General features: G+C 41.8%; 2 protein-coding genes across 7 annotated transcripts in view; one reads left to right on the top strand and one right to left on the bottom strand.

Annotated features, from left to right (window-relative positions):
- Nucleotides 1-2,206: 2,206 nt before the first annotated feature.
- On the bottom strand, nt 2,207-6,586 carry Mrpl40 (mitochondrial ribosomal protein L40). 5 transcript variants are annotated; one of them, XM_003478375.5, is made up of 5 exons: nt 5,770-5,786; nt 5,093-5,687; nt 4,674-4,757; nt 2,995-3,153; nt 2,207-2,640 (listed from the first exon to the last, which is right to left on the bottom strand). In XM_003478375.5, the coding sequence occupies exons 2-5, from the start codon at nt 5,143-5,145 to the stop codon at nt 2,319-2,321; spliced, it is 618 nt and encodes a 205-aa protein (XP_003478423.1). In that variant the 5' UTR covers nt 5,146-5,687; nt 5,770-5,786; the 3' UTR covers nt 2,207-2,318. The 5 variants fall into 5 exon arrangements, 3 of the variants coding, with proteins under 3 accessions (XP_003478423.1, XP_023416772.1, XP_023416771.1); XM_023561004.2 differs by lacking the exons at nt 5,093-5,687; nt 5,770-5,786 and adding an exon at nt 5,834-5,950; XM_023561003.2 differs by lacking the exon at nt 5,093-5,687 and having other exon boundaries at nt 5,770-5,946.
- The window catches only part of LOC100727267 (protein HIRA), an 85,276-nt gene continuing 72,425 nt past the window's right edge, over nt 6,149-18,999 (top strand). For both annotated transcript variants that reach the window (XM_063226098.1, XM_003478374.5), the window contains exon 1: nt 6,149-6,289. In XM_063226098.1, the coding sequence (XP_063082168.1) occupies nt 6,253-6,289 (37 nt within the window). In that variant the 5' untranslated portion in view covers nt 6,149-6,252. The remainder of the gene's footprint in view (nt 6,290-18,999) is intronic.

Genomic DNA, 18,999 nt, shown 5'->3' with positions numbered 1-18,999 from the left:
GTACTGATAAAAAGGAAAAAGACAAAAAAAAAAAAAAAGTATATGAACCAAGAATACTAATTTGTTTGTTTGAATTGAACTCAGGACTTGCGCTTGCCAGGCAGGTGCTGTGCTGCTGAGTTAAGAGCCTCAATCCAAGCACACTAGATCTTGTAGAGGTCTCTATTAACAGTTACAATATGGTTAACATGTCACTGTATAGCAGATATCAAGTGTGATGCTGAAGGCCAATCTTACATGCTCACTACCTGCCCTGCCCCCTTCCTATCCACAAGCAATGAATTTGAGTATCTTGCAGTTTGTTCTTTGGGGCAAAATAACTGATGACTCACAGATATAATCCTAGCACTCTAGAGGCTGAGGCAGGAGGATTGCTATGAGTTAAAGATCAGCTTGAGCTATATAGTGAATTCAAAGCTATCCTGAACATGACCCTGTCCCACAAAAAAAAGGTCACTTCAAAATAAGATTTCCTTTCCTGCACGTCTATGCATACTGGGGGCTTATATGTTCATGGGATCCCAAGAGGAGGGAAGAATATAAAGAAGAGTCAAGGTTTCTCACCCGAAGGTGTCATCCTTGATATGTCTAAGCTAAACAGTGAAACTTCAGGCTACTGTGGCTGGTTAACAATAATTTCCAGCCAATGAGAATACAGAAGTCTGCTAAAGAGCCATAAAAATTTTTCTTACTTGTAAAGCGTAAGAAATATCTGAATTTTGCAGTCTGGACATGATGCTTGGAACTCCAGTAGCTACATGAGGAGTTCCTGGGGTGGGGGAGGGACATGCAAGTAAAGCCTGAGGGAGCCAGTCCCAAACCAGTCAAGGAGAGAGAGAGGCTCCTTCCCCTGCAGTCATGCCCTCTGTCACCTGCTGGCAGAGCTGTATGAAAGTTGCACACAGCCAAGAAGTGCTTCTTGTTCTTTTCTATCTTGAGAATTTAGGTCTTTCCATTGTTACATTTTGCCTGCCTTTGCTACAGAACAAGTTCCACATCAATAAATCTCTCTGGATGGAATACTCTTGTATCCCTCCTGTGTTCACTCCTAGGACCTCACCCACAGGTAGGCTCCATCACTTGAGTTACATTGCTAGCCAATATCAGTCTTAAACTGACAGTTTGCTTTCAAAGTTTCTGTTGGAATTTAGGGGAACAGTAAACATTAAGCAGCAATAAACACAAGTGATACTAGAGATGCAGCCTAGTGTTCAGTCCTCAGCACTGAAAGGAAAGGAAGTCTTCTCAGGCTGTCATAACAAAATATCACAAATTGGGTGGCTTAAACACCAGAAACTTAGTTATGCATGGCTTATTTGCTAGAACTTCTAAGGCCTCTTCCTGGTCTGGGGATAGCTGCCTTCTCCCTATGTGGTTATATAGCTGTTCTCAATCTAACAATCTCTTACTGAGGCACTCATATTGGCATAGGTTCCACCCTAATGACCATATTTTAATATCCACTTTACAGACTCAATTAATACATTCATGTTCCGAGGTACTGGGGATTGAGCACTTCAACATAGGAAATTTGGTTGGGACAATGCTACCTACCCATGACAGTGAAGTTTCAGTGTTAAGAACACTACCTGTTTCTTACTGGCTTATAGTATTACAGCCTGAGACAGATTTTTATTTTTAAACTGTTACTGCAAATAAGAAAAGGAAACATTTAATGTTAGATTATTAGGGGTTGGTGGTATCTCATGGGTAGAGTTATACCCCATACTCTACCTAACATGCATCAGGCCACGGGTTCAAACCCACCACCATCACCCCATCTGTGACGTTTTGTTATGGCAGCCTGAGCAGACTAATACATTGACTACTCCAGACTAATGTAAGTAAAACACACTGTGAGCCCTCTGCTCAGCCAGGCCTCAGCTTCTTGAATGTCTCCCGCTTGCTCTGCAATCTGAAGCCTCCATGCCTAGGTTAAATCCTGAAGATGGCTTCTCCCTCTGGCCTATTGGGAAGACCTGTTACTCTTAGCACACTTTCCTAGCTCACAAAAATCCTGCCCATAACTTCACTTTCACTCCTTTGGGTTATTTTGTACCTCCTGCAAGTGGAAATTTTCTTTGTATTTGTTCTCCCTGGAGGGTTGATGTCTGTCATTATCTTTCTAGTATTTAGCAGAAGGACACCATCTCTCATATCTATCTATCCATACATAGCTTATTTTTTATTGTAACACAAGACACACTTTTGATTAAGCTTTTATTTATTACCAGTTTGTCTGATGTTTTGTAAAGTAGACTTGCTCTGGCCATTCTCCAGAGGGCATTATGTTCTGAGGATAGCTGACTTAACTTCTATCACTTGAATTCTACCTGTGTGTACACCTTGGTGATGTCATTATACCTGCCTTCAGGGGGCTGGTAGTCAGAGATGGGTGGTGTGTAATTTGGCCCTTCCTTCTCAAAGGGGAACAATCTGGGGTCCCGCTTGATGGCCTCAGCATAGAGCTCTGGGGACTCGAGTTTCAGCTCCTGTAGAGCTTTCTGCTGGGCCTCCAGCATGGCTCTGATGGCATCCCTCTCCATGTCATGCTCTTGCTGCTTGTATACAGACCACTTCTTCAGAAGCAGAGCTCTCCGCTCACTCTCCTCAAAGGGGAGCTCCACCTGAGGTCGTTGTCTGTGAATACAAAGTCCAAAGATGTGAGGTTAGAGAATACTAACCTCATTGGTAAAGGAACCTGTGTGACTGCACATGACCCAATCATCCCCATTTCCTGCCACTGCAGAATTTAGGAAAGAAAAGTGGAAGTTTGGAAGAAATTAAGGAATGGAATGTTGAATGTGGCAGCGGCTGCAACTCACATTGGCAACTAAGGTCATATGCTTATCAAGTAGAAAAGGATGCAGTCTAGAACCAAGTCAACTCCAGTCTGGTAACCTATGTCCATCACAGACATGAACTTCACTTAGAACTACCTGAAACTGATGGAACTTTTCCCGATGGACTTCAAGCCTAGGGAAGAATTTTTACCTTGATTTATCCAAGAATTTCAGAGGGGTAATAAAATCTTCAATGGGAATTAGCTCTTGGCTGGCCTTTTCCAGTTTTCGTATCCTCTTTTTCAAGCGGTCCCTTGCTGCTTGATCCTTTTTAGGATCTACCTTCTTCTTCTTTCGTGGAGGTTCTGCTCTAACGGATAAAAAGCAAACAAATGTTTTCATTTTCAAGCTCAGAGAGACATGATGCATTGAGCTCTCCACTGGTGAATGAGTTGTGCTTGGTCCTGACTCCATACACTCAGTCCACAAGGAGGCAAGTTCCACCCTACTGTCCTTTTGATAATTACATGGGTACCATCAACTCACATAGTAGGTTGTCAGGTATAAACTAATGCAAAGTATTCATCTTTAGTGCTGGGATTCAGGTACGCATGGACTCTACTAAAAAGTGAAAACACCAAAATGACAGATTAGAAGCACATTAGTCACATTTTAAATGGATTTTTGACTTCTTATATTTATTTTTCAAATCCATTTTATTTCAAGAGGGAAAAAATAAAATTTCAAAACATAATAATCAGGGGACAACATACATGGCAAATTACCATCCCCAAATCAATCACCCAGAGCACATCTGCATTCAATTGTCTGAACAGTACAAACATAAATCTTTCTCTTCAATGAACTCAGAGAAATTAATAGTACATCTTAAGTATATTTATATATATAATACATATATATGCACATACACATACGTTGTTTCAGCTTCTCACATTAGTGATACAATACGATGTTTACACTTGCATGTCTGTTTATTTCACTTATGAGCATGGTCTCAAGTTGCATCCATTTACCTGTAAGTCTCAAGTTTATCCCTCTTTATGGATAAGTAGTACTCCATTGTATAAAAGTACCACATCTTTCTTATCCATTCCTTAGTCAGTGGGCATTTAGATTGTTTCCAAGATCTAACTATTAAAAATTTTGCTGCTATGAACATGGGTGCACATAGATTGCTGTGGTACAATATTTTTAATTCTTCTGGGAAGATACCCAGAAGGGAAATAGCTGGTCAAATGGGACCTCCAATCCTAGTCTTTTGAGGGATCTCCACACTGATTTTGAGCAATTGTACTGGTCTACACTCCCACTAGCAGTGGAGAAGGGTTCCTTTTTCCTCAGTCTTTTCAGCATTGAAAATTTTTAAGACTAAAAAAGACAATATCTTAAAAGTGACTCGCATGTCTGTATTGTCAGGATTTCTTAACAAATTATCTTAGAGCTGGTTTCCTCTTAGGAACACATCTTCCAGTTATAATTTACTATTAAGACAACCAAATCCTTTAGCATTAAAATTGAATCAAGTCTTTAGAAAGAATCGCAGGTGGAAATTCTATTAGTCCTAGAAATCCCCCTCTCCAAAACAAGAGGAAGGCTCATAAAGAAACAGCAGTGTACCCTTTAAAACACACAAGACTCTCTTCAAAGGTAATTGAGAGAATATTGAAAAGACAAAAAAGCACCTGCCTAAATTTAACCAGTAAAAGTTTTGTAGGTGGTGGATTTTGTAAAAACCAAATGTCAGTTTTGCTTTGTCCTTGTCACACACACACTTGTGCTCACACCCCCAGAGAGGTGCTCACACTCCCAGAGAGGTCACAGCATTCAGTTGTGTTCACTCCCTCAAGAGGTCACAGCCTTAAGTTTTACCTCATGGGAATGAGTTCCCAGAAAGCCAACAATGAAGCTCGCTGGTGAGTATCTCTGATTTGTGTCCACCAAGTTCCAGGAAGCCTAAAAGAGGAAAAGTATGGATCAACGTTTGATTCTCCCTACTTCACAGGTGAAAAAAAAGCATACACAAACCGTGTCCAATAAATGTGGGAGTATTTTGTCAGTACTGGGTATGACACTAAGGACAACGTGGAGATTTTTCAAAAATTTCCATTCACAACACAACACTTGGATTGGGCTCTTGCACGATAGTGTCCTAGGATCCTCATCCATAATAGATATGATCAGCTCTGATGGCCTTAGAAAGGGACACCAGGGAAGGATCGCAGAAAATCCCGGGCCGGAATCGGCCAGTGCCTTGGGCACTCCGTGATCTGGCCAGTGTCCGCACTCACCCAGTTGACAGACGCAAAGCCCGCGCAGAGGACCGCAGCACACCTGCGGCCATGGCCTTTCCCGCCACCCGTGTGAAGCTTCCGGAAGTGCGCTTCTCTGCTATTAGCAACACAGCCTCTCGAGCTGAGAACCCCAAGTAGCTGGGACACGCTCTTCTGCTTTTCGGCCGGGGGTGGGGGTGGGGGTGGGGGGTTAGTCTGGCTCCGCCCCCAACGCAGCCCCGCCTTGGGCGTTCCAGGCGTGCGCTACGAGCTGCGGGCTCCGCACGCTTCGAGATTGTTAAGATCCTCCCTTTCGCCCTCTTTGGCGCGGTGAGCCCGCCCCTACGGCGGGCATTAGCTCGGCTAGCTCCTGCCTAGTTGTTTGCTGTGTCTTCGCCAAGGTCTGGGCCCGCGCAGTGTAGCGGGAGTGGTCAGGGGAGCGTCTCTCTGCCCCATTGGGTCCACATCTCTTAAAACGAGGCCTGGGTTTCTAATAATAGCGCCCGCCTCCGTCTCCCCTGCCGCTCTCCCCGTGGCTGGTTCGTTTCCCTCATTCATCTGCCCTCTGGTGGCTGCATTCCAGTGTCAGCCCTCGAAAAATGCCAAGTAGTGCCTGTTGATGAATGATGGGACCTAGTTAATAAGTCGGACCTGAAACCAGCGAGGTAGAGCTAGTGACAGGCTATCCAACATACCCCGGGCCCGCTGGCACTCGGGACAGCCAAGACGGCCCAGGGTGCTACTGAAGGCTCCGCTCACCCGCCGCCGTTCCAGCTGCTCCGCCCCCCGTCAGCGGCCGCGTCCCGGCTCTACCTAAAGCCGAGCTACTTTACGCTCCTGCGGCTGCCAGAGCCCTAGTGGGCCCGTCCGCGTGGGAAGTGGTTTCCCGCCGGGGCGATTTGGCAGGTGCGCGCCGTGACTTCCGGCGTTGCCCGGGAGCCGCCGGAGGAGGAGCGGCGTAGGGGATGCGGCTGTGGTGGCGGCGGCGGCGGCCAAGCGCGGGGGGCGGCTGTGGCGGCGGCGGGGGGCGCGGGCCGGCCATGGTGCGACGGCGCTGAGGGCGTGGGGTGGGCGGCGGCTGGAGAGAGGGCGGCGCGGGAGGAAGCGGCAACGGTGGCTCCATGGCCCGAGCGCACTGAGGGACGCGGCTTTCGCCACAGCCCGGCGGCGGCCGAACAATGAAGCTTCTGAAGCCAACCTGGGTCAACCACAATGGTGAGTGCGTGCTGGGGTCCCAGGAGGGAGAGCCCGAAGTGGGGTCAGAGCCCGGATTAGGGTTGGGGTCGCACATAGGCCCTGCCCGCTTTGCCCCCGCCAGGTGCCAAGTTCCCGTACTACGGAACCGGCAGGGGCGGACTTTGTCCTCCGCGCCGCGAAGCCGGCATTCCCAGGCACGTGCTCTCCGCGGGCGGCCGCGAAATCTATCTTCGCCCAGAGCACTCATGCGAGCCCCACGCTGCCCACTCCACGCTGTCCACGAAGGGGCCGAGGCCCAGCTCCTGGTAGCAGGCCTGGACGCCAGCCAAAATCTCCCACCCATCAGTAACCCGCCCGGATGTACTCAGATGGCCCTGGGTGTGAAACCCGGGCAGTGTCTCTCTTGCAGACTTTTGTTGGGGGGTGAAGATCTAGATCTGCAGGAGGGACAGTTAATGCCCTTGCTGCTGGAGTCCGAGCTGGTGACAGTGCCCCCACTCGGGAGACTGTGATCCCGGAATTGGAAGGCTCAGGCCGAGGTCCCGTGGAGGATCAGGAAGACACCACGTTTAGTGCCAAACTCGGACGTCAGGGTGACTAAGTTTGGAACTGGTAGATCACAGATGTGTTTTAGGAGAGGGTCGTTCTTAAACTCTGTGGTAGTGGCAGAGCACTACCCAGGTGAATTGTACTCATCCACCTTGACTCTGGTACAGAGAAGCTGATGATAACCAGTAGTTTTGTCCTAGTTTTACATTGTTGGTGGAAGTACTGAAGAAGTTGTTCTTTACTCCCCAGGGAAAGCGGGGGAAAGACACTCTCTTCCCTGCTAACAGTATTGGCATCCCTGGAAGCATCATAGAGGTGCCATCAGGCAAAGGGTCACCCCCTCTGCTGATAGTCACTCTGTTACTGTCTTGTTCCTCATTTCTACTTTGCAGTGCAACTAGAGGGAGCTAGTTTTCTTTTACAACAAGAGTAACACTGCCTTTTTAAAAAATATATGTGTAGGGTTTTTTTTTCCATTTTGAACTTGATCCCAGGATGCTGTATACTACAACCAAACTAAGCCAAACATCCTATCTTATATTTTTTGGTCAGAAGTGCTTTCCCCTTCCACTTTCTTCTATGACACCTTCCCCATTTTTTTAGGGCCCAGCTAAGGTCACTTCTTTCTTTTGAAGCTGTTCCTTCCAGTTTGTCCAAATGGATATGCTGTATTCCTATATTCATGCTTTGCTTTGTGTGGAAGTTACAGCTGTGCTTTCCACAGCTCAGGGGCAAGACAGCTTTTACTCTGTTCTGTATTCTCTGCTGAACTCAACAACACCTTCCATATAATGGGTATATGATATGTGTTGGCCAAAAGAGTTAAGAAAATAAAATCATACTTATTTTGGATGAAGAACATCATTGCACTTTCTGCTTGCTCACTATGCATTCATGTTTTTTGTCTCATGCAGCACAAGCATGCTTTTTCTGTCATCAGTCTTAAGGGGAAGAAAAAAAACTCAACATTCTTCCCTAGGATGACAGGACCTATTCAGACAGGGTGGATTGGAGAGATTAAAAGTAGAGGAAAGATACATATGACAGTACACACCTATAATCCTAGCTACTTAGGAGGTTGAGGTAGGAAAATGGTAAATCTGGAGTCAACCTGGAACTTAGCGAAAACCCATCTCAAAAAAATTATTTTTTTCTTTTTGAGGCAGGGTCTCTATGCAGTTCAGGCTGGCCTTGAGCTTACTTTGTAGCCTAGGCTGGTCTCAAGCTCGAAATGATCCTCCTGCCTCAGCCTCCCAAGTATTGGGATTACAGGGATGAGCTACTACGCCCGGCTCATCTCAAAATTTTTTAAAAAGTAGGCCAGGTGCCTGAGACATGTAACTCAGTGGTAGAACACTTGTCTTGCCTAGTACGTACACAGACCTGAGTGCGTCTCCAGCACTCCAAAAAACAAAACAGAAACAAACAACAACTACAAAAATAGGAAGAAGTATTTTTTGGAATATAGGCATACTTATTTTTGTTTGTTTGCCAGTGAAGTTGAACCCAGGGCTTTGCGCATGCTAGGCAAGCCTTCTGTGTCTAAGCTGTGTTCCCAGCCCCTACCTTCTTTGTGATATGTCATTAAGTTGCCTAGAATGCCCTTGAATTTTGATCCTTTTGCTTCAGCTTCCCAAGTATCTGGAATAATAAGCATGCACCATCACTAGTATAGCCATACTTTTGTCTTCATTTTCCTAACAAATTTCACAGGTAAGATTTCTAAAGTAGGATTTCTCATCCTTAGCACTATTAAAATTTTGGGCCATATAACTGTTGTGAGGATTTTGTGACTAGATGCTAGAAATACCTGCCCTCATCACCTAATTGTAATAACAAAAAATATCACCACACATTGCCAGTATCCATTGGTGCCAGCCAAAATCACCCCTAGTTGAGACATTCTGGTTTAAGATTATCAATATGTTATAAACTTTGATATTGTTATATTGCATTGGGATTTGCCTTAGTTAAGGAGTCAGACTGTTAAAGATCCCATCATATACTAGTTGTGGACTCTAGGGCTTGTAACTACTTTTAGTTCTTGGTAGAACTGTACAAAGACTCATTTCAACCAGTTTATCCGATACCCAAGTATAAAGGCTATCTTAAGCTATAAAATAATGCTAATACTATACTATCTATCATTTATTTATTTTTTTTCTTTTCTTGGTCTTTTTTCATTTTTATCGGTACCGGGGATCGAACTCACAATTGCCTGCTTGCAAGGCGGGCGCTTATGCTGCTGAGCTAAATCCCCAGCCCCTATCTATCATTTATAATAGAAGTTGTATGCCAGGCACTTCACACATACACCCCCTGCCCCTTCTGTTCCTGGATATAGTGTTCCTGACTATATTTTTAGTTTAAATTTGGCCAAAATAAGCCTTTTTTGGGGATAGAGGGTTGAGACAGGGTCTTGCTGTGTAGTCCAGGGTGGCCCTGAACTCACTATGCATTCCAGACTGGCCTCAAAACTCACAGTGATCTACCTGCTTCAGCCTCCAAGTGCTGGGGTTACAGGCCTGTGTCAACACATCTGGCGGTAGAATAATTTACTTACCAGTTAACCACATGGTTTTATTGTTTTTTAGTTTTGTTTATCACAGGTTATTGCTGTGTTGTCCAAGATGCTATCAAACTAGTTATGTGACTCAAGCTGGCTTTGGATTTGTGATCTGCCTTAGCTTTTTTTTTTTGGAACTAGGGATTGTACTCAGGACCTTGCACTTGCCAGGCAGGTGCTTGTGCTGCTGAGCTAAATACCCAGACCCCTGCCTTAGCTTCTTAAATGCAGTGCCAGGATTATGGGAGTGTACTACCCTGAATCACTTATTTTATGACATACGTTGTATTTTTCTCCTGTCTTGTGATTTTTTTCCCCCTTACTTGCTCTCATTTCAAGAAGAATTTTAAGACATCCTGAAACAAATCAGCTTGACTAGGAAATGTGACTGGATAAGAAGATACAAAGTCTGGAGTGACTGTGGTGAAAGCTAGCATTGTTCCTGAGGACACTGCAGTTCTGTGTCTGAAAATGGGGTAGGAGGCAATCCTAATGGTGATAATGTGATTGCAGTGGACCTGGAGAAGTTAGGAGACCATTCCCAGGTTTTAGTGAAAGATGCTGAGAGAGGCAAGGAGCTCAGGGGTAGTAGAGGTGACAAACAATGGGGAAGCACGAAAACAAGGTGGAGGTAGACTTAATGGTACTTAGATATAGGCAGATGAATGTAGATTGAAGTCACTCTCTCTGAGTTTAATTCTTGAGTGTGCTAAAAGAAGTATGAATAAGAGCCAGGCAATGGAGTTTTTGTAAACATTTTATTTACTGTAGTAGTAGGGATTGAACCTAGGGTCTTCTACAGGAAGACTCTGTGTGTGTGTGTGTGTGTGTGTGTGTGTGTGTACCAGGGATTGAATTTACAACCTTGTACTTGCCAGGCAAGTGCTTGTGCCATTGAGCTAAATCCCCAGCCCACCTTTTTTGTTTGTCAAACAAGTTCTTGCTAAGTTGATATATTGTCTAGGCTGGGCTCAAACTTTAAGATCCTCCTGTCTCAGCCTGTTAGAGTGCTGGGATTGTAGGCATGTGCCACCATGCCTGGCTTAAACATTTATTCATTTATTTTTTTGAGACTTGGTCTCACTGTGTGGTCCAGACTGGCATCAAACATCAGCCTTCTGAGTGCCAGGACTACAGGTATGGGGCACCACACCTGGCTTTAAACATTTATTTTAATTTTAATTTGAGAAGTGGTTGAAAAGATATTTCCACATTATAAGCTTAAGAACCATAGTTAAATAGCTGAAAGGGACCTCTGAGTATCTCCTTCCTTGACCACCCAAGCCAAGTAGAGGACCTGGTTCTGTTGTGCTGATCTCAAGTATTGTGGGTAACCAGAGAAAGGATTCTCTGGGTCTGCCTTTATCCTTTCTTTTCCCAGAGGTGGCTAGCCTAACCTATTCATCTAGGAGTGTTTGCTTATAGATTACAGACGTGTATAGCAAATGAAACGGAGGTCTAGAAAGAGTTCTGGGGAATGAAAATTTATGCAAGCACGTATTATCCTGCCAAGATCAGCAACAACATCTAGAGGAGTGTCTTAGATGCTATGAATTGCATGCTCTTTTCCTTACTAGCAGAACCCTTTTTTTCATGTCTGCCCTCCATGAAGGCCAGCCTATAGAGGGTGTATTGATAGTTCCAAAATGGTACATAGGAATTGTTGAGTAATGGCCATGTACCCCTCTCCCCCACTAAGCTGCCAACTGATCCAAAGAAACACAGCTGTGATGGTAGCTATCTAAGTGAAATGAAATTGGATGCCTGTGGTGCTTTGGTGTGTGCAGGTCTAGGGCCAGTGGTCTGATGACCTATTCAGAGGATAGCTAGCGCTATGCAGTGTGGCATCTGGGGAGACCACCTTTGGAGAGTAGTAGCCATTGTTGATTCCCTATGATCTTATTTTGAAGTACTGTATCATTTTCATTGTTTCATTGGGTTGGGTTTTATTCTTTTTTGTTTGATTATGTTAAATCCGTTGGCATGAGCAGCTATTTCAAAGATAACAAGATATATTATGGTAGCAATTTTGGATTTACCATTGGCTTGTTTTGAAATCCTTTATAGCATTCATTGTTTTGTTTTTATTGTTTCTATTCTGTTCTGTTCTGTTTGATTTTGATTTTTACTATGTCCGAAGGTATCTGCAGCAATTTTGAAGACAACAAAAAAGTAACATGATAACTATATATATATATATATATATATATATATATATATTTTTTTTTTTTTTTTTTTTTTTTTTTTTTTTGTCTTTTTCCTTTTTATCGGTACCAGGGATCGAACTCACGACTGCCTGCTTGCAAGGCAGGAGCTTATGCCGCTGAGCTGGGGATTTACCCAGCCCCCAACATGGTAACTATTGTTGATTTTTGTAATGTTTTGAAGTCCTGTATCATTTATACTGGCTTGTTTTGGTTGGTTTTATTGTTTTATTATCTTTGATTCTACCCTCTTTAAAGGGCTGGGAATTTAGCTGAGCGGCTTAAGCGCTTGCCTGGTAAGTACAAGGTTGTGAGTTCGATCCCTGGTACAAAAAGAAAAAAAAAGAAATGAAATGAAATTTGTTCTCTTGCTGGTTATATACTTCAGAGTGCCTAGGGGCTTTTAACTTAGTTTCTCTTGAAGTCCAAGTGAATCTTCTATGACATTTTGATTTTTCAGAATTCTCTGGTTATGGGTTATAGACAGAATACTTTCAGAGAAGAATAGGAGAGAAGGGCCTATGCCCCATCCTTGGATGTTGAACCACACTGACCCAATTAGAGGCATTGGATGATATGCCCTCTTGCACTAATCATCATTGCCTACTGGCTTATGTGGGAGAGAGATAGTTGAATAAAATTGGGATCTTATTAGAGACCCTCACAGTGAGAGTTAGCTGCCAAAAGACAGAAGCTTTATCTTGGCTCACGGGTAGTACCTAGCACGCATTGCAGTAATCATTAAGTAAATGTTAATCAGGACTGGATGCTGGGACTAGGTAATGGGGATTGGCATAGGTAAGTGGTCAACTCTTCTGTTACTCTTGGTTGATTGACTTATTTCAGAAAATGGCTTATTCATCCTCAGTGGCTCATAATAGAGGAGACTTTGGTGAACTCTACTGAGTATTCTAATGATGAAGGGAAGCATTCTGCTCAACCCTTTATCTAAGGGGAGCTCATTTAATTTTTGTTTCTGTAGTACAGAAGCTCAAACACAGGTGCACTTTGCCACTGAGGTACATCCCAACCCTTTTTATTTTGACACAGGGTCTTGCTAAGTTCCCCCACCTGGGCTCAATCCTCCTGCCTCAGCCTCACTCATTGCTGGAATTATAGAGAGGCATCTTGCCCAGCTTAAAAAGCTCATTCATATGATTATATCTTTTGGAGCTTTCCATTTTAGGAAGAAGAGGAGGTAAAACAGAACATATAACAAATGGTTTAGGATACCTCTGGCAAAAAGAAAACTCATTTAGACCAAAACTTGTTTCTCCTAACAAGTGGTATCTGTCTTTACGCATTAACCAATCTAGGATAGGCTGAATCACAGGGAAGATGGTGTAGCAGAAGCTACTGTGATGAAGAGCAGACAGAAGAGATAGGCAGCAGGTCTTCTTTGAGAACCATAGATTTCCTTTGGAACAGATTCCAGGCTGTGATGTACTCCCAACAAAGGCACTGCAGAGAGAGGACTCTCAATAAATTTACTCATTCAGCAAATACTGAGTGCCAGCTGTATACCAGCAAAGCAGAATGCCATGCTCTGTTGTATGGTGGCATGTGACACATTCTTGCCAGTGACACTGGACTGAACATCTGTTAGAGATGTCCTGTGTACACCATAAAAAGAGATGTAGGAAGATAGCCAACTGGAGAAACATGGCAGGCATCCCAAACAAGGCCCGTTATGGATAGCAGTAGGCAGGTTAGTGAGAGGAGGATTAGCAGACATAAGAGATGAGAAATGCTGAGGTGGGGTAGGCGGGGTAGAAGCATCTTAAATAGGATACTTTGAGAAAACTTGAATTAGAAGGTAGAAATCTGAGCAAAGACCTTGTTGCAGGGGTTAATCTGGGCCAGACATATTTGCATACAAGAGTATTATTAGGGAGTGCTCTTGAGATCCACACTTGGGGATGGTGAGGGAACCTATAGGGACAATGGAGTATAGTGTGAAGATGTTGGGTTCAGTGCCTGTCTCAGCTACTTTTTATGTGTTGTTGAGACAAAATACCTGACACCCAAAGTTAGAGAAGAAAAGGTTTGTTTCTTACAGTTCTTGGAGGTTTCAGTCCACTCAGCTGGGTGGCATGGCAGGGCTGCCTTTCATGGCCTTGGCAAACAGCTAGCACAAAAGGGCAGGAGAGAGAGAGACACACCTTCTTCCCATATATTTGTATGCTGACTCCACCCCTAGGCATATGTAGCGCTCACACCACCAATCAGAGTGCTAGACAACAAACCAATTGGAAATGCTATATTTGGTGAAGTCCGTAATTGCTTGAGGCTTGGGGGCCACTGACAATAAACCATAACAGTGCCCATTACAAGACAGAAAAAAATCCAAGACCTTTGTGTTCCCATTTTATAAATAATGTATTTGTACAGTACATGCTGTATTTTCTATAATATAGAGTAGTATATCACTTATACACTGTATTATGATACCTTGTATTATATATACATATATAGGTTTTCTTTTTGGTGTGTTTTGGGTTTTTTATTTTTGTTATTTGGGGTTTGTTTTGTTTTTGAGACAGGCTCTTGCTGTGCAGTCCAGGGTGGCCTTGAATATATTATGTAACCCAAAAATTTATAATCTCACCTTTGTCTCCTGGGTGCTGGAATTATAAGCATGTACCACCATGCCTATATAGGAATGGTTTTCTTAGGTGTAATTTACATTATAAAATGCCCAGACCTTAAGTATACAAGTTAATGCAATTTTTTTTTTTTTGTATTGGGAATCAAACTTACAAGCTATATGTCTGGCAAGTTAATGGATTTTAACAAATGAATTTATAACCTGTTCCTTGATCAAGATAAGGAAAATTTACATTTTCCTAGAAAGTTTGGGTTATGGATATACTGGCAAGATAGAGTCAAAGGGGTAGAAAATGGTGAATAATAGAGAATGGATAGTTGGCTTTTATGAGAAGGGAGTTACTGTCAACTGAACCTGGTAATTCTGTGAAAAACATGGATTTGATGGTAGCGTCTGAATTCAAATTTAGATGGAATGTGCCAAATGAGGCCTTCCATAAGCCGTTATTTTCTCTTCTGAAGTCACTAAAGCTCCATTCTAAAATAGTTGTTAGAGAACAGAACAAACATCTACATTGTCACCTTCTGACAATTTAGTATATTATGTGTGGATTTGGACAATGAAGCATTTTACAATTATTGTTATCATGCAATTTAAAATAAATTTCCTCATTATAATGATAATGTTCAACTTATGAAAAATTAGAAAATGCAAAAAGGAAGCCACTGTTAAAAGTTTTTAATGTGGTCTTTCAGAACACTTGGAAAAAATAATTGAATGAGTTGGTTTTTTAAAAAAAATACAAGTCAGACATGGTGAGACGTATCTATCCTAGCAATCTGGGAGGCTAAGGCAGTAGAATCCTAAACTCAGTCCCATCCTCGGTAATCTAGCAAGATCTTAACTCAAAATTTTGAAAAGTCCTGGAGATGTATCTCAATGCAAAGGCCCTTGATCCCCAGTACTGGGGGGGGGGGCGTCTGGTGTACACATCACGTCATAAAAATGCCTGAATTTTTACAACCATAGCTCTGTCAAGTCCCATCAGTGACCTCCATCACTCACTGTAGCAAAACCAGTTTTCAGTGTGTGACTTTCTTTACAAACCACACATTGTACATGTAATTGAAATAATTAAAATGTTGCTTTGTGTTTCTCAGTTAAAACATATCTTATTATATGCTGACAAATGTTGCAGAAGTGATCTGTGTGCCTAAATGATATACCCCTTGCTTTTTTCTACTTTAGTTGGAGGCCAAAAAAATGTTATTCCGTTGCTATAGTTTTCTTCCTATGTTGTATGTTTTTAGTCAGCCATTTGACATCTATGAGATATCATTGTGTGGTGCTTACTAAAGAAAATGGAGTTGTTGTTGTGGTGGAAAGTGATAGAGATAACAATAGCAGATGATTCTGTGAGACAGCCAAGGGTGTGCTCCCACCTGCAGGTAGCAGTTGAAACCTGAGCCCCCATTCCAGGGTACAGGAGCCTGCCTCCTAGAGATTGGGACACTCTTGACACTGAAAGAGGGTGTTGAATTTAGTACTTTTACTGCGGGAGTTTTTTCAGACATTCAATAAACTACTGTATGCCTAATTTGTGTCAAGTGACAGGTCTAGGATACTGGGGATAAATCAGTGAATAAAGGACAAAAATTGCTAAGCTTTTGTGGTCTACATTCTGGAGTAGGTAGACAATACCCAATAAAGGAAGGTAGGTAGTTAGCTAATGAATTTATTTGCATATGGGTCACATTTGTGTACTTAGGTGATGAATTTTTCCAAAGGGGTCAGTGATTATAGAGTATATACATTGTCACATGTCCAAGAAAAAGACTGTTATAACTTAGCCATTGGTATCTTAATATTTACCTTTATTATTTTTAATATTAATACACAAGCATATAGTTTAAAAAAACAGGCTTTATGTGTATCTGTTTCTTATGTGTGTGAGATCATTGTAGAGTCATATGCAAATATATAAAATATAGGAAGATCCTTTATGCTACTTTGCCATTTCTTTTATTGGTAACATTTTAGAAAATTATAACATAGTATTGCATTGACATCAACACAAGCCCCTATCTTATTCAGATTTCCTAGTTTTATTTGTATTCATTTGTGTGAGTGTGTTATTCTATACATTCTATTTCCTGCATAGGTACATTGTGTTTGTATGTATTTGTGTATGTAGTAGCACTGGGAATTGAAGGTAGGGCCTTCTCACTGAACTATATCCAGCTCTTCAGTATTAGAGATAGAGGCTCCTAAATTGCCTGAACTGGGCTCAACTGGACTTGCAATCCTCCTCCAGCTTTTCAGAGTCCTGGAATCAGAGGTGTGTACAGCCACACCTGGCTTTCACTATATCTACTTTATTCCTACATTCCTCCAGCTGATTAGTTGGTTGGCAGTTTTGATGACTTTGTTTTGTTTTGGCTTTCTTTTGGTGTACATTTGTGATAAAATATATATAACATAAAATTTACTATGCTAAGAATTTTTAGGTGTACAATGCATTATAGTGTGTTTCCATATACATCTGTTGTACAGCCAACCTCTGGATCTTTTCATTTTGTAAGACTACACACACTAAGCAACAACTCCCATTTCCCCCCTCCACCCAATTCTTGGCAACCACTGGTCTACTATGTGCTTCTATGAATTCTAAGATACCTCATATAAATAGACTCATACATTATTTATCTTTTTGTGAATGGCCTGTTTCATTCAGCATGTCGTAATGGGTAGTGCACATTGTAGCATGTGTGAATTTTTCTCCTTTAAAAGACTGAATAATATTCCATTGTGTAGAGAAACTATACTGTGTGTACCTGTCTGTCACTGGATGCTTGAGGTAACTCCCAACCTCTTAGGTATTATCAATGGTGCTAGCATATGGATGTATAAAAATTTCTTGAAGGTCTTACTTTTGACTCAGTTGGATATATACTAGGGTGGCATTACTGAATCATAATAATTCTATAATTTTTTTGGGTTGTACTGGGGATCAAACTCATGACCTCATGCTTGCCAGGCAAGCACAGATGCCACTGAGCTATTCTCCCAGCCCCATCTATCATTAACTTTTTTTGAGGAACGACTATACTGTTTTCCATTGCAGTTGTAACATTTTACATTTCCCCCGCTAGTGCACAAGGATCCTAATTCTGTATATATGTGCTTCTTGACTAAATATCTTCTTTGAATAATAATAGAAATATCTATTAATGTCCATTTTCAAACTAGATTTTTTCGTGCTTCTGTTGAGTTTTAGGATTTCTCAATATATTTTGGATATAGATCTCTTACCACATGTCATTTATAAATATTTTCGCCTGTTCTGTGGGTTGCCTTTTTACCCTGTTGTAGTATTCTTTTTGTTTTTTTTATTGGTACCAGGGATCGAACTCACAATCGCCTGCTTCCAAGGCAGGTGGTTATGCCGCTGAGCTAAATCCCCAACCCCTGTTGGTAGTATTCTTTGATGCACGAAAATTTTTAATTTTCTTGAAGTCCATTTTGTCTTTAATTGCTTGTGCTTTCAGTAACATACTTAAAAATAATTGCCAAATCCAGTGTCATAAAGCTTTTCCACTATGTATTTCTCTCAGAGTTTTCTGGTGTTATGTCTTATGTTTATTTTTTGTTTGTTTGTTTTTGTCTTTTTGAAACGGGTTCACTGTGCAGTTCAGGCTCACTTTTTTTTTTTTTTTTTTTTTTAAACTGGAATCAAACTCAGGCCTTTGTGCTTGCCAGGTAGGCGCTGTGCTATTGAGCTACATCCCCCACTGTAGGCTGACCTTGAATTCACTTTGTAGCCCAGACAGGCCTTAAACTCATTGGATCCTTCTGCCTCAGCCTCCGTACTGCTGGGATTATAGGCATGTGCTGCCCTTCTTGGCCATGTCTTACATTTAGATCTTCAATACCTTTTGTGTTAATTTTTATATATGGTGTTAGGTAAGGATTCAACTTCATTCTTTTGTGTGTGCATTTTTTCCACAGTTGTTAAAGAGACCATCCTTTCTCCACTAAATGGTCTTGGTACACTTGTCAGCAGCCTATTGACAGGGGTATAGCTCAGCCATAGAGTGTGCATTTACCATGCTTAAGAACTTGTGTGCAATCTCAAGCACCAACGGCAAAAACAAATATAAACATTTTAAAAATCAATTGTCCATACTAATCTATTATTTTAAAAATCAATTGTCCATACTAATCTATTATTTTTCATTGGGCTATATGTCTGTCTTCATGCTAGCCCCGCACTATTATAATTACTGTAGCTTTGAAAGAAGTTTTGAAATCAGGAAGTGTGAAATCTCCAATTGTGTTTTTTTGTTTTTGTTTTGTGTTTCTTGTTTTTACTTATTTGCCATTTCTGTTGCTTCACCTGAGAAATGTTTTGTCATTTCAGATGCCCGTTTCTGGATTAGGTCTTTAAATTTAGGAGGGCCTAATTTTTCTGAGATCTTTATGTATTCTAGACATTAGTCCTTCGAGGAACATTTGGCAATAATTTTTCTCACTCTGTGTGTTGTCTCTTCACTCTGATGATTTTTTCTGTGTAAAACCTTTTTAAGTGGAGATACTTTGTGATTCTTTGTTGTTGTTGATTCTTTGTGATTTTGTCTGTGTAATCAGGGTTTTTGTTCATAAAATCTTTGCTTATGCTAAAGCTTTCAAGAGTTTTGCCTATTCAAGCTTCCAGCAAATGAAGTGTTTCTATTTTAATATTTAGATCTTTGATCCATTTCAATTTTAGTTTAGTGCATTATGAAAAATAGGGTCTAGTTTTAATCTTCAGTATCTGGAAAGCCAGTTTTTCCAGCACCATGTATTAGAGACTATCTTTCTA

Source organism: Cavia porcellus, unplaced genomic scaffold, assembly GCF_034190915.1.
Source record: "Cavia porcellus strain 051 isolate PalLab524CR breed Dunkin Hartley unplaced genomic scaffold, mCavPor4.1 scaffold_16, whole genome shotgun sequence".
Classification (NCBI taxonomy): domain Eukaryota; kingdom Metazoa; phylum Chordata; class Mammalia; order Rodentia; family Caviidae; genus Cavia; species Cavia porcellus.
The sequence above is the reverse complement of the archived record's forward strand: the minus strand, read 5'-3'. Positions and strand labels throughout refer to the sequence as shown.

Excerpts from the sequence above, each read along its gene's own strand:
- Mrpl40 (XM_003478375.5), bottom strand. The coding sequence starts at position 5,145 with ATGGCCGCAGGTGTGCTGCGGTCCTCTGCGCGGGCTTTGCGTCTGTCA. Across the intron at positions 4,758-5,092 it reads GCTTTGCGTCTGTCAACTGG|GCTTCCTGGAACTTGGTGGA; the intron begins GTGAGTGCGGAC and ends TTCCTCTTTTAG. Across the intron at positions 3,154-4,673 it reads TGGGAACTCATTCCCATGAG|AGCAGAACCTCCACGAAAGA; the intron begins GTAAAACTTAAG and ends TTTATCCGTTAG.